This window comes from Bubalus kerabau, chromosome 1 (assembly GCF_029407905.1).
Source record: "Bubalus kerabau isolate K-KA32 ecotype Philippines breed swamp buffalo chromosome 1, PCC_UOA_SB_1v2, whole genome shotgun sequence".
NCBI classification, from domain to species: domain Eukaryota; kingdom Metazoa; phylum Chordata; class Mammalia; order Artiodactyla; family Bovidae; genus Bubalus; species Bubalus kerabau.
The window spans coordinates 24,434,773-24,449,610 of NC_073624.1; the positions used below are offsets into that span (position 1 = coordinate 24,434,773).

The window sequence follows — 14,838 nt, forward strand, 5'->3', positions numbered from 1 at the left end:
CCCCAGAGGCAACCTCTGATCAAACGTTCTTCACATTCAAGAGTTTGCAGTGCCTTCTATATGAGGCATAGTTAAGAGAATCCTATTCAATTGTTCAAAGCATGGAGAGGTCTTCATTAGGTTGGCAATACTTGAGCTAATGTGCAAATCAAGACCCCAGCAAGGCATTGGGATTTGGCAGGATTTATTGTTTATAGGTATGAATAATAATGATGAAAACAGTGGTTGTTTTTCACTTGCTAAGTCGTGTCTGACTCTTTGTGACCCCATGAACTGCAGCATAACAGGGTTCATTGTCCTTCACTATCTCCCCAAGTTTGCTCAAACTCATGTCCATTGAGTCAGTGATGTCATCCAACCATCTAGTCCTCTGTCGCCCTCCCTCTTCTCCTCCTGCCTTCAGTCTTTCCCAGCATCAGGTTCTATTTCAATGAGTCAGCTCTTCGAATCAGGTGGCCAAAGCACTGGAGCTTCAGCTTCAGCATCAGTCCTTCCAGTGAATATTTAGGATTGATTTCCTGTAGGATTGACCTGTTTGATATCCTTGCAGTCCAAGGGACTCTCAAGAGTCTTCTCCAGCACCACAATTTGAAAGCATCAATTCTTCAGCCCTCAGCCTTTCTTATACTCCGACTCATGACCACTGAAAAAATCATAGCTTTGACTATACGGACCTTTGTTGGCAAAGTGATGTCTTTGCTTTTTAATATGCCGTCTATGGAGAAGGCAATGGCACCCCACTCCAATACTCTTGCCTGGAAAATCTCATGGACAGAGGAGCCTGGTAGGCTGCAGTCCATGGGGTCGCTAAGAGTCATACATGACTGAGCGACTTTACTTTCACTTTTCACTCATACATTGGAGAAGGAAATGGCAATCCACTCCAGTGTTCTTGCCTGGAGAATCCCAAGGACAGTGAAGCCTGGTGGGCTAGTCGGACACGACTGAAGTGACTTAGCAGCATGCCGTCTAGGTTTGTCATAGCTTTCCTTCCAAGAAGCAAGCATCTTTTAATTTAATGGCTACAGTCACCGTCTGCAGTGATTTTGGAGCCCAAGAAAATAAAATCTGTCACTACTTCTACATTTTCCCTTTCTATTTGCCATGAAGTGATGGGACCAGCTGCCAAGATCTTAGTTTTTTGCTGGCTTTTCACTCTTCTTTTACCCTCATCAAGAGGTTTTTTAGTTCCTCCTCACTTTCTGCCATTAGAGTGGTATCATCTGCATATCTGAGGCTGTTGATATTTCTCACAGCAATCTTGATTCCAGTTTGATTCATCCACATTTTGCATGATGTACTCTACATATAAGTTAAATAAACAGAGTGACAATATACAGCCTTGTCATACTCCTTTCCCAGTTTTGAACCAGTTAGTTGATCCTTGTAAGGGTCTAACTATTGCTACTTGACCTGCATACAGCTTTCTCAGGAGACAGGTAAGGTGGTCTGGTATTCCCATCTCTTTAAGAGTTTTCCACAGTTAGTTGTGATCCACACGGTATCTATTATTGAAAACAATGGTGTCTGCTATTAAAATGTCACCCCTAATATTTAGCATAGTACCTGGTACATAATGAGGGCTTCCCAGGTGGTACAGTGGTAAAGAATCTGCCTGCCAATGCAGGAGACACAAGAGACTCCGGTTCCATCCCTTGATGGGAAAGATCCTCTGGAGAAGGAAATGGCAACCCACTCCAATATTCTTGCCTGGAGAATCCCATGGACAGAGGAGCCTGGCTACAGAGCTATAGTCCATGGGTTTTGCAAAGAGCCAAACATGACTGAGCGACTAAGCCTGCACTCACACACTGGTACATATAATAGGTAAATATTTTACACATATAGTAAATACTTAATGAAAATATATTTGTTGATTGCATGAGTGGAAAAGAAGGACTAGGTTATAAATTTTATAAGTGTGTTTCTAAATCAATGCTCGTTCCACCTACCTCCATATACAGGAGAACAAGTGCAATGTTACTAAACCTTTGACACTTAACTTACTGAGGTTCTAACCTTTCACAATATCTCTACTTTGGTCAATATGAAAGAGCTTTCAAACCTAAGGCACTGTGCAGCTGTCGATTGTTATTCTAGGCCTAAGAACCACAGCTGTGCTGCTGCTGCTAAGTCGCGTCAGTCATGTCCGACTCTGCGCGACCCCATAGATGCCAGCCCACCAGGCTCCACCGTCCCTGGGATTCTCCAGGCAAGAACACTGGAGTGGGTTGCCATTTCCTTCTCCAGTGCATGAAAGTGAAAAGTGAAAGTGAAGTCGCTCAGTCGTGTCCGACTCTTTGCAACCCCATGGACTGTAGCCTACCAGGCTCCTCCGTCCACGGGATTTTCCAGGCAAGAGTACTCTAGTTTTAACCAATAGCTACCGGAGGCATGTGGTGCTAGAGATGCCTGTGAACAATGGTCCATTGTGTGAAACTAACTCGACTAGTTGTATCCAAAGGATGACCTGCTCTCAAATGTCAATAACATTGCAAATATTTGTTTTGAACGGTTACCAAAGGAAATTCCAGAGTGAATTACCGTTGGAGCAATTTTCCTATTGTAATCAGTGACTGATGTGCTCAGTGAATTTTATCTCCATATATGATATACATGTGGGTCCGGTACCTAGCGAGGTCACACTCTTGGACTCTCCTTTCACAGGTGATCCACTCTAGGAGCTAAGATCTTTCCCCACTTAGAAACTTCAGATTCGGGGGAAGGGGCGGCAGGTGCCATGTCGGACCACGAAGGTGGCAAGAAGAAGCCCCTGAACCAGCCTATGAAGAAAGCCAAGGAGATGGACGAGGAAGATAAGGCATTCAAGCAGAAGCAGAAGGAGGAGCAGAAGAAACTCAAGGAGCTAAAAGCAAAGGCTGAGGGGAAAGGGCCCCTGGCCACCAGTGGAATTAAGAAATCTGGCAAAAAGTAAGCTGTTCCTTATGCCTGAGGCAATGATGACCTTTATTTCTATTCCTGTTTAATCACCTGGGTTCCCTGCCATAATATCTGTTGCCACCTATAGCTAGAATGATGTGTTGTCTTGGAACCTATTGTACATTTAAGAATAAACTTTTGTAAAAAAAAAAAAAAAGAAAAGAAACTTCAGATTCAAGGCTTGGATACAATGAATGGTAATTGTTAAGTGATTTTTCAGTTATGACAGTGAACAGAAGACATTGATGAAAATAATGATTAAAGACAAATTTTCTATTGATACAAACCAGGAGTTTAAATTAGAAATGCCACCTCATTGCTGAAAAGATTCTTGTTTTGAAAATAATTTTTATTAGAGTATAGTTGCTTTAGAATGTTGTGTTAGTTTCTGCTGTACAGCAAAGTGAATCAGTTACCTGTATACATATATCCCCTCTTATTTGGATTTCCTTCCCATTCAGGTCATCACAGAGCATAAGTAGAGATCCCTGAGCTATTTAGTAGGTTCTCATTAGTTATCCATTTTATACATAGTATCAATAGTGTGGACAAGGGAATGGCAACCCACTCCAGTATTCTTGCCTAGAGAAATCCATGGACAGAGGATCCTGGAGAGCTACAGTCCATGGGGTCGCAGAGTCAGACATGACTGAGCAACACACACACACACACACACACACACATCAATAGTGTACATGTGTCAGTCCCAATCTCCCAATTTATCCCACCCCTTCCTTCACCCTTGGTGTCCATTCATTTGTTCTCTATGTCTGTGTCTCTATTCCTGCCCTGTAAATAAGATCAGGAGACCCGAGTTCGATTCCTGGGTCAGGAAGATCCCATGGAGAAGGACATGGCAACCCACTTCAGTATTTTTGCCTGGAGAATCCCATGGACAGAGAAGCCTGTCAGGCTACAGTCCATGGCTTTGCAAGAGTTGAACATGACTTAGCAACTAAACCACCATATTATTTTTCTAGATTTCATATATATGCAATAATATATGATATTTTTCTCTTTCTGACTTACTTCACTGTGTATGACAGTCTCTAGGTCCATCTAGGTCTCTACAAGGAACAATTTTGTTCCTTTTTATGGCTGAGTAATGGCTTCCTGGTGGCTCATATGGTAAAGAATCTGCCTGCAATGCAGGAGACCCAGGTTCGATCCCTGGATTGGGAAGATCCCCTGGAGAAGAGAATGGCAACCCTCTCCAGTATTCTGGTCTAGAGAATTCCATCAACAGAGAAGCCTGGAGAGCTACAATCCATGGGGTCGCAAAGAGTCAGACACGATTGAGTGACTGACACACACATACAATATTCCACTGTATACGAAGAGAGTCTTAATCCTCTTCTGCCAATACGTACCTCTCCATTTATGTAGAGGCAGATTTTTTTTAAGGTGTTTAATGGCACCCCACTCCAGTACTGTTGCCCGGAAAATCCCATGGATGGAGGAGCCTAGTAGGCTGCAGTCCATGGGGTCGCTAAGAGTCAGACATGACTTCGCTTTCACTTTTCACTTTCATGCATTGGAGAAGGAAATGGCAACCCACTCCAGTGTTCTTGCCTGGAGAATCCCATGGACGGAGAAGCCTGGTAGGCTGCAGTCCATGGGGTCGCACAGAGTCGGACACGACTGAAGTAACTTAGCAGCAGTAGCAGCAGTCAGAAAATATCAGAGAAGGCAATGGCACCCCACTCCAGTACTCTTGCCTGGAAAATCCCATGGACGGAGGAGCCTGGTGGGCTGCAATCCATGGGGTCGCAAAGAGTCAGACACAACTTCACTTTCATCTTTCACTTTCATGCTTTGGAGAAGGAAATGGCAACCCACTCCAGCGTTCTTGCTTGGAGAATCCCAGGGATGGGGGAGCCTGGTGGCTGCCATCTATGGGGTTGCACAGAGTCAGACACAACTGAAGTGACTTAGCAGCAGCAGCAGCAGCAGCAGTGAGAAAATATACATTAAGCACCTGCACTGGGAAATTAAAGACCAATAAGACACGGATCTGTTAACAAACACAAGTTCATGTGCCTGACGCACAGTGAGACCAAACAAATCAAAATATCAGAGTTTGGAGTGTGGAGCAGAGAAAGGTGTATGGCAGGGCCATGCTAGGAAAACAGGTGGCTTGTGCCCCCCGACCCCCACCAAAATTCCCTAACTCCCCAAAGGATTTCAGCAAAGCATTTTTAAAGGCCAGGTGATGGAGGCTCCCAGGGTGTGTGATCGTTTGGGCATATTTCTCTGATTGGTTGATGGTGAGGTAACATTATCAATCCTTAGGTGCCAAAAGGATTAAGAGCTATTTGCTTACTATCATCAAGTAGTTAATTTCTTCCATTTGGAAGAAACTGGTGGTGGTTTTTAGCATCTGAAAACGTCATGAAATATGCCTGAATTACAACAGAGGATGTCGGGGAGGGGCCTGTCCTGGGAAGGCCCCAGAGGGTCCTGCTCGGCTACACATCTACCTTCAAGATCCTTATAGTTCAATTATAGTTCAGTGGGGAGAAACACATCCTTATAGTTCAGTTATAGTTTGGTGGGGAGAAACACAGGTAAATTAATGATTGTGTAAAGACTACATGTTATAATAGAAAAAGCTAGCTAAGGAAGCTCACGAGGGGGACGTCTAATCTGGACTTCTGGGAGGAGTGCATAAGTTCAAAAATTGTTAAAACTTTGTGTTTTAAGAGCACCTTTGTTGTTTGGTTGCTCAGTCATGTTGGACTCTTTGCAACTGCATGGACTGCAGCATGCTAGGCTTCCCTGTCCTTCACCATCTCCCGGAACTTGCTCAAACTCATGTCCATTGAGTCAGTGATGCCGTCCAACCATCTCTGTCACTCTCTTCTCCTCCTGCCTTCAACCTTTCCCAGCATCAGAGTCTATTCCAATGAGTCAGCTCTCCACATCAGGTGGCCAAAGTATTGGAGCTTCAGCTTCAGCATCAGTCCTTCCAATAAATATTCAGGATTGATTTCCTTTAGGATGGACTGGTTTGATCTCCTTGCAGTCGAAGGGACTCTCAGGAGTCTTCTCCAATACTACAATTCAAAAGCATCAATTCTTCGGTGTTTAGCCTTCTTTATGTTCCAACTCTCATATCCATACGTGACTACTGGAAAAACCATAGCTTTGACTATATGGACCTTTGTCGGCAAAGTAATGTCTCTGCTTTTTAATATGCTGTCTAGGTTTGTCATAACCTTTCTTCTAAGGAGCAAGCATCTTTTAATTTCATGGCTGCAGTCACCATCTGCAGTGATTTTGGAGCCCAAGAAAATAAGAACCCCGTGAACAGTATGAAAAGAGCAACTTAAGGTTCATAGCAAAATTGAGAAGAAGGTACAGAGATTTCCCATAGGCCCCGCCCCCACCCATGCATCGGTTAAGTCGCTAAGTCGCTTCAGTCGTGTCTGACTCTGTGCGACCCCATAAATGGCAGCCCACCAGGCTCCGCCGTCCCTGGGATTCTCCAGGCAAGAACACTGGAGTGGGTTGCCATTTCCTTCTCCAATGCATGAAAGTGAAAAGTGAAAGTGAAGTCGCTCAGTCGTGTCTGACCGTCAGCGACCCCATGGACTGCAGCCCACCAGGCTCCTCCGTCCATGGGATTTTCCAGGCAAGAGTACTGGAGTGGGGTGCCATTGCCTTCTCTGCCACCCATGCATAGCCTGCTCTATTACCAACATCCTGTAGAAGAGAGGTATATTTGTTACACAGGTTTCCCAAGTGGCTCTGTAAAGAATCCACCTGCTAAGGCAGGAGATGCAAGGGACACACTTTCGATCCCTGGATTGAGAAGATCCCCTGGAGTAGGAAATGGTAACCCACTCCAGTATTCTTGCCTGAAAAATCCTGTAGACAGAGGAGCCTGGCATACTATATAGTGCATCGGGCTGCAAAGTCAGACACAACCATGCGACAGAGCTCACACACATGCACGTACAATGAACCTATACTCACCCATCAAAATCCTTCCAAGTCTATAGTTGACCTTAGGTTCATTCCTAGTGTTGTACATTCTGTAGGCTTGGACAAATACATAATGATACGTATCCACCGTTACAGTTTTCTACAGAGTATTTTCACTGCCCTCCAAATGCTCCGTGTTTAACCGATTCATCTCTTCCCCTTTTCCTAAACCCTGGCAAACACAAGTCTTTTTTACTATCTCCAAATTTTTGCCTTTTCTAGAATGTCATGTACTTGGAGTCATACAGCATGCAGCCTTTTCAGACTGGCTTCTTTCACTTTCTAATACGTGCCTGAGGTTCCTCTGTGTCGCTTCATCTTTCTCTTCCAATGTCTAGACCAGAGTTTGTTTATATACCCACCTAAGGATACCTTGGGCTTCCCAGGTGGCTCTAGTGGTAAAGAACCCGCCTGCCAATGCAGAAGACATAAAAGCTATGGGTTCAGTTCCTGGGTGGGGAAGACCCCCTGGAGAAGGAAATGACAACCCACCCCAGTATTCTGGCCTGGAGAATCCCATGGACAGAGGAACCTGGCAGGCTGGAGTCCACGGGGTTGCAAAGAGTAAACACGACTGAAGTGACTTACCAAGGATACATTATAAGCTTTTTTGCTCAGTCGTGTCCAACTCTTTGCAACCCCATGGACTGTAGACTATCAGGCGTCTCTGTCCATGGGATTTTCCAGGCAAGAATGCTGGAGTGGATTGCCATTTCCTTCTCCAGGGGATCTTCCCGACCCAGGAATCGAACCCGGGTCTCCTGCATTGCAGGCAGATGCTTTACCGTCTGAGCCACCAGGGAAGCCCATTGGAAAGGATACATTGGTGGCTTCCAAATTTTGGTGGTTATGAATAAAGCTGCTATAAACACCTGTGTTCAGGGTTTTGTGTGGACAGAAGTTTTCAACTCTAAGTTAAACTTTGAACGATGAAGTTCAGTTAACGAGATGGACAGAGAAAAGCTGAATATTCTAGACAGAGAAAACACAGCCTGACTATTCAGGGAATTTCATCCTGATCAGCATGAAGTTCGACTGTATAGAAAGGAATAGAACAAGAGGCTGGGGTCAGAGAAATGAGGTTCTCATATGCTAAATTTGAAACTTTATCCTGAAGCCATGAGGATTATTGAAGGTTTTTAGCAGGGCAGTGACAGGTTCAGAGACCTGAATATTCTAGAAAATTCTCCGTGTCAGTCACATGAATGATGCATTGAAGGAAGTGCGGCCAGAGGCCTCCTGACTTCCAAGGAATGAAAGAAGTCAGGAAGCCCTGAACTGTGCATGGAGACAAAAGATAAATTAAGGAGAGAGGCTTTTCAGATGTGGTGACAGGTTGGATATGGTGGTGAGGTTAACCAGATTTCTGGCTTGGGAGCCTCCAAGGCTTCTGGCATGGAGTGCCCAGCAGGATAAAGACACAGGAGAAGGAGCTAGTCTGGAGTAGATAGAGGCATAATGAGTTTTAGAAAACTTGAACCCTGGTTTTATCACTCAGGAGCTGTGTGATCAAGAATAAACCCTTTGGGACTTCCCTGGTGGTCCTGTGGTTGAGACTTTGCCTTCCAATGTAGTGGGTGTGGCCTCAAAAACTGGTCAGGGAACTAAGATCCCACATGCTTTGTTGCTGTTGTTTAGCCACTAAGTGGTGTCTAACTCTTTGGGGACCCCTATGGACTGTAGCCCGCCAAGTTCCTCTGTCCATGGAATTTCCCAGGCAAGACCCCTTTCAGTTCCATCAGCCTGGTGGTATATATAAATCTCAAGGGATGATTGTATTGTAATGGTGAGCAAAGGAAAGAGCATGAGATTTGTAATCAGAGAGTCCTAAATCCTAGTTTCACCACTTACAACCTAGTTACCAGGAAGAGGTTATCTGTTTATGGGCATCAGATGAGCTTAGAATATATAAAAAATATAAAACAATGGAATATTACTAAGCCATTAAAAAGAATGAAATAATGCCAATTGCAGCATCATAGATGGACCTAGAGATTGTCATACTGAGTGAAATAAGTCAGGCAGAAAAAGAGAAATATCATATGATATCTCTTATATGCAGAATCTAAATGATACTTTTATCATTTCTTTAATATACATTCTTTAATATACTTCTTTAATGATACTTTTATCACTTCAATGTAAATGAACTTATTTACAAAATAGATACAGACTCACAGACCTAGAGAATGAATTTATGGTTGCCAGAGGGGAAGGGATTGACATGTACATACTGCTATATTTACAATGGATAACTAAAAAGGACCTACTGTACAGCACAGGGAGCTCTGCTCAATGTTATGTGACAGTCTGGAGGAGAAGGGAGTTTGCAGGAGAGAATGGATACATGTATATGTATGGCTGAGTACTTTTGCTGTCCATCTGAAACTATTAAAACATTGTTAATCGCCCAAGTCACTTCACTTGTGTCTGACTCTTTGCAACCCTATGAACTAGAGCCCACCAGGCATCTCTGTCCATGGGATTCTCCAGGCAAGAATCCTGGAGTGGGTTGCCATGCCCCTCCTTCAGGGATCTTCCCAACCCAGGGATAAACCCGCAGCTTTTATGTCTTCTGCATTGGCAGGAGGGTTCTTTACCACTTGTGCCACCTGGGAAGCCCAATTGGCTTATACACCAATATAAAATAAAAAGTTTTTAAAAATTAAAAAAATTAGATTTTGATTCAATTTGTAAATATATATATATAATGAAGTCATAGTTTATTTGAAAACTCAGGGCATTAGCTAAAATTTCATAAAACAATATGATCTGTAAAGTTCTGAAAATGCCATAGCCACCCAACTCCTGAATGGGAAAGCATTGCTACCTTGACATCCTTGACCTGCCAAAGTTGACAGTCTCTGTTACACATTATCTCTACTTCCTTCTTGCCTTTTCTACTTTCAGAATGCCTGTGGGTAAATGTCAAGGTTTCCAGAAAGTAGACTTGTGGCATCCACTTTCTTCTGAAGATGCACAAACACCCTAACACAAGAATCAGCATTTTCTATTCATTTTTCTCTCATTTCCAGCTCCTTCCTTCACCATCTAGTGTTGCTTTTTTTTTTTTTTTGGATAGTTGCCACTGCCAAACTCCCAGCTTTGGGAACTAAAATAGGAACTTTGTGCTTTGATGTTGTGGATTCCAAACCTAAGTCTATCCAGCACTTCTCTTTTTTCATCTGTAAAAGAGGATTTAAAATTTTGCAGCATACATATGCAAATATCAAGTCATAATGTTGTACATCTGAAACTAATATAATGTTGTATGTCAATTACATCTCAATTCTTAAAAATATCAAAAGGGCTTCCCTAGTGGCTCCGATGGTAAAGAATCCGCCTGCAATGCAGGAAACCTAGGCTGGATCAGTGGGTTGGGAAGATGCCCTGGAGGAAGGCATGGCAACCCATTCCGGTATTCTTGCCTGGAGAATCCCCATGGACAGGGGAGCCTGGTGTGTTACAGTCCATGGGGTCGCAAAGAGTTGGTCAGGACTGAGTGACTAAGCATAGCACAGTGGCTTAGTGGTAAAGAATCTGCCAATCAATGCAAGGGGACAGGGGTTCAATCCCTGGTCTGGGAAGATCCTACATGTTGTAGGACAGTTAAGCCCATGCACCACAACTACTGAACCAGTGATCTAGAGCCCAAGCTGTGCAATAGGAGAAGTCACCTCAATGAGAAGCCCAGGCACTTAGTAAAGAGTAGCCGTTGTACCACACAACTAGAGAAAGCCTTCCTGCAGCAAGGAAGACCCAGTACAACCAAAAATAAATATAAACAAATGTCATTTTAAAAAATGAAAAAGAGCAATACATTAAAAAACAAAAACCGCAAACACAGGTAAAAACAAACCCCTCAAAAACCTATTAGTATATTTCTAACTATAGAGGTAACTTGCTTAGCGTGTAGATGATGCTTAAAGGTGACTCGCATCACTACCATAGGAACCAACTCAATCTTAGGAGCGGCTCTGCATTTGAGGCGATCTGGCCCTTTAAGGCTGCGCCCGCTGTACTGGGTAGCTTGTGTCTCCCCGCCCTCCCTCGGGCAGGGGGCGGGGCACTCTAACCCGGAACTGACCGCCGATCGCAGCCGTCGCTGCCAATCCGCGTCGCGGAGGGAACGAACCTGCGGCCCCTGGAGCGAGTGAGTGATTGCTGCGCCGCCCGCCGGTCGCGGGCGTGGCTGGTTCCCGGCGTTCACCCGCCTCCTTGCCTTTGGTTTCCCCAAAGAAGGCGGGAGGGCGAGCGGCGTGCATCCCCGCGGTGCCTCCCTGCAAGCCTTTCCCTAAATAGGGCCTCTCCGTCCCCCACCGTCCGCGCCCCCGCGTGGGCTGGGCGCACCATCCCTATATCACAGCCGGTGTAGCCTCCGTATCTCGGTCCCCCGGTCCCTGCTCTGTCGCCCCTCCGCCTGAGCGGTCGCCGCCCGTTCCGTCGTTCCTCCGCTGCCACCGCTGCCGGCATCATGGGCAGTGAGCAGAGCTCCGAGGCCGAGAGCCGACCCAACGATCTGAACTCCTCAGGTCGGTGTTCTAACTAATTCTACCCTTCTCCAGCCAGCCCTGCCTGCATGCCGGGCGGGCTGCCTTCCCAGCCTGCTGGGGACTGGGGCCAGCGGACGGGAACGCATAGAAAGCCCTCGCCGTGCTTTTTTTCTTAAAAAAAAAAAAAAGCCATCATCCGTCCTAGCCTTAATTCCCCTGATGGGAACCAGTGCTGTGATTGCAAGCTAAACCAGCGTGGGCGCCCAAGCCTATTTTTGATTTTCAAAACAGCTATTCCTCTCAGCTGCAGCTTACTCCTTGAAAGACTATCTAATTAATATTTGGCTTTAATATTCATGACTGGCAGGGTGAGATTGGGGTCGCACAGTGGATGGGTCATAGAACCTCAAAGAACAGATTCCTCCTTAAAAGTGGGTCCTAGAAATTCCTTTTGAGAAGGGGCGTGTGACAGGTGTACAATCGCTTTGAACCCTTGCGTGCGAACATGTCCAGAAACTGCATCTTCCCATCGGAAGGTGTTTCGGCCCCCTTTCTCATATAGAAGTTGGCCATGAAGGCAAGTTCTGATGTTTTGCCCTACTCTTTCCGCATCCGTATTTTTTAGATTTCTCTTCGAGTTTAATGTAGAAATGGGATGATTTTTGTTCCTGTAATGTAGTGAGCACTCAAACAGCTGATGCTTAATTGAGGATCGTTTTCACCTTTATTTTTTTATTTGTTACACACCAAACCCTAAAACCACTGGGGCTGCCCTAGATAATAAGCTCTGGAGTGGTTAATCCAAACTGGCTTATAACTGGGGCCTAAAAAGAGTTCTGGTCATAAATAGGACTGTTGTGACCTTGGTAGGACGTGTAATTCAGAAATGTAGAAGTTAACAGAGCTAGAGGTATTCCACACTGAAATGTGACCTTCAAGGCTAGTTCAGACCATTCTGGGGGCTAGATTGAGATAGCTTTTAACTGTGAACAGTATTTATGGCTACATTTTTATTTCTTTGGAAGATCCAGAATACAGTATCTTATAACAAATACGGTAAAAATTGTTATCCTTTACTTTCTTGCCTCTGTGTCAGGCCAGAATCATGTTTTGCAAGAAGTATGTCATCTTTTTAATAGGCTTGTTCGCCTTCTAACCAACGGCATGGGTTCTGACCAGTACCAGAGCATACTAACCAATACTGCCAAATAGTATAGGCTAAGTGTGTCACATATGTTCATGTTTAATCCTCTCAGTAGCCCCATTTTACAGACAAGCAGTAGGGGCTACCTTGGAGAAGGCAACGGCACCCCACTCCAGTACCCTTGTCTGGAAAATCCCATGGACGGAGGAGCCTGGTGGGCTGCCGTCTATGGGGTCGCACAGAGTCGGACATGACTGAAGTGACTTAGCAGCAGCAGCAGCAGGTAGAGGCTATCTGGAATCTAGTGAAGTCTGTTATCCTCTGGAGTCTGGGGATGGAGGAATCACTTTGTCCCAGGAAAGAGTTCTGGCTTGAGGTTTGTAAAAACATTAGATAAATTACCAAAAGAGGCTAAGAGAGATTTCTTGAAGAGCAGTGAAAGCAGCTGAGATTCTAAGAGTGAAGGCCACGCCTCCAGGGACTTTAGCCTGCAGGAGGCAGGATGGTTCTATGGCATGTTTGGATCAACCTTTGAGACATGATTATGGTAAGCCTGCAAATACTACCTTCTAGAGTGTAAAACAATAAAGATTCATTCTTGCCCCAACCAGAAGATGTTTGGGAATGCAGGATGTCTTGGTCTGGGGCGTCCTTAAATCACTTCCTTCTAAATGGCTTACATTTGCCTAGAAACCTGAAATTGATCTGCCTCTTTAGCAGTCCTTGAAATTTCTTAATTTTGGCTCAGCCTACCGTTGTCCCACTGGTTTTTTCTGCCCTGTGACTTTAAGGGGCGAGGAGGCTGGTGTGGTCATCTAGGGTTGAGACTCAGGGTTTGTTTTTTTTTTTTGCTGTAACTAGGATCTATTCAACATACCAGGCTTACTGTGGTAGGGTGGCTACAGCATTGCAACCCCAGTATGGCAGGGATGGGCCATGTATACCAATAATCCATTTACCTCCCATTCCCTTCTTAACTCTGTCTCTAGCACTGTTGACCTTGAGTAAGTCACAGCTAAATCTTGTACCCTTATTTTCTCATTGGGAAATAGGGACAAACATCAGGAGGATCAAAGAAACAAAAATTAAAAACAATCTGCTTATTTTGTGTGTTGAATAAACTTTTAGTTACAAAAGCACTTTTATAGATGGCACGTGTATGTTAGTTGCTTATTCGTGTCCGACTCTTTGTGACCCCACAGACCGTAGCCCACTAGGCTCTTTGGTCCATAGAATTCTCCAGGCAGGAATACTGGAGTGGGTTGCCATTTCCTTCTCCAATAGATGGCATATGTTCCTGTAAAGTCTGAGGATTTTTTAACACCATAGAAAACAGGTCCTCTGTAATTCATCTCCCCTACCCCAGCCTTAACTTACCACAGGGTAAGTACGGTTAGCATTTTTTTGTGTGTAGGAATGTCCTTTTTAATGACTACAGTGAAAACAGCCTTGTTGAGACAGAGGTGGCTAAATAACATGCAACTCCTGAGCGATGTAACTTTATTTTCAGTGACCCCTTCTCCAGCTAAGCATAGAGCCAAGATGGACGATATTGTGGTTGTAGCTCAAGGCTCCCAGGCCTCAAGGAACGTCAGCAACGATCCTGATGTCATCAAGTTGCAAGAGATTCCAACCTTCCAGCCACTTTTGAAAGGTAAGGGTTTGCATTAAAGAAAATTTATTGACGTACAGTTGATTTACCAGATTGTGTTAATTTCATGTATATTTTAAAGTGATTCAGTTATGTGTTTGTGTGTGAGTATATTCTTTTTCAGATTCTTTTCCATTATAGGTTATTACAGGATATTGAATATAGTAAGTCCCCCACTGACATCAGGGATAGACCTTCCAGACAGAAAGTTAGTAAAGTAACAGAGATCCTAACTGACACAATAGAACAATTAGACTTAATTGATATCTATAGGTCACTCTGGGCTTCCCTGGTGGCTCAGATGGTAAAGAATCTGCCTGCAATGTGGGAGACCTGGAAAGACTGGGAAGATCCCTTGGAGAAGGGCATGGCAACCCACTCGAGAATTCTTGCCTGGAGAATTCCATGAACAGAGGAGCCTGGTTGGCTAGAGTCCATGGGTCACAAAGAGTCAGACACGACTGAGCCGCTAGCACACTTACAAATTATATGTGAGTGTCCCAAAGACCAATGATTTTCTCTTAACTGAATGGGATTTCTGCTGTAAGAATCACTCTTTCTGTCTTCCTCTCCTCACAAAAAATGAGGAACTCTAAATTATTTAGTTGACCTTCCCTGGTTTA

At 44.5% G+C, this 14,838-nt stretch overlaps 2 protein-coding genes across 6 annotated transcripts in view; both read left to right on the forward strand.

Annotated features, from left to right (window-relative positions):
- Positions 1–2,740: 2,740 nt before the first annotated feature.
- Positions 2,741–2,935, forward strand: LOC129641412 (translation machinery-associated protein 7-like). Its single transcript, XM_055566143.1, has one exon. The coding sequence runs from the start codon at positions 2,741–2,743 to the stop codon at positions 2,933–2,935; it is 195 nt and encodes a 64-aa protein (XP_055422118.1).
- An 8,000-nt stretch (positions 2,936–10,935) lies between these two features.
- BORCS5 (BLOC-1 related complex subunit 5) overlaps positions 10,936–14,838 on the forward strand; it is a 97,691-nt gene continuing 93,788 nt past the window's right edge. For 2 of the 5 annotated variants that reach the window (XM_055570426.1, XM_055570425.1), the window contains exons 1-2: positions 11,087–11,459; positions 14,075–14,218. In XM_055570426.1, coding sequence (XP_055426401.1) covers positions 11,402–11,459; positions 14,075–14,218 — 202 coding nt within the window. In that variant the 5' untranslated portion in view covers positions 11,087–11,401. The other 3 variants (XM_055570423.1, XM_055570421.1, XM_055570422.1) reach the window with 3 other exon arrangements.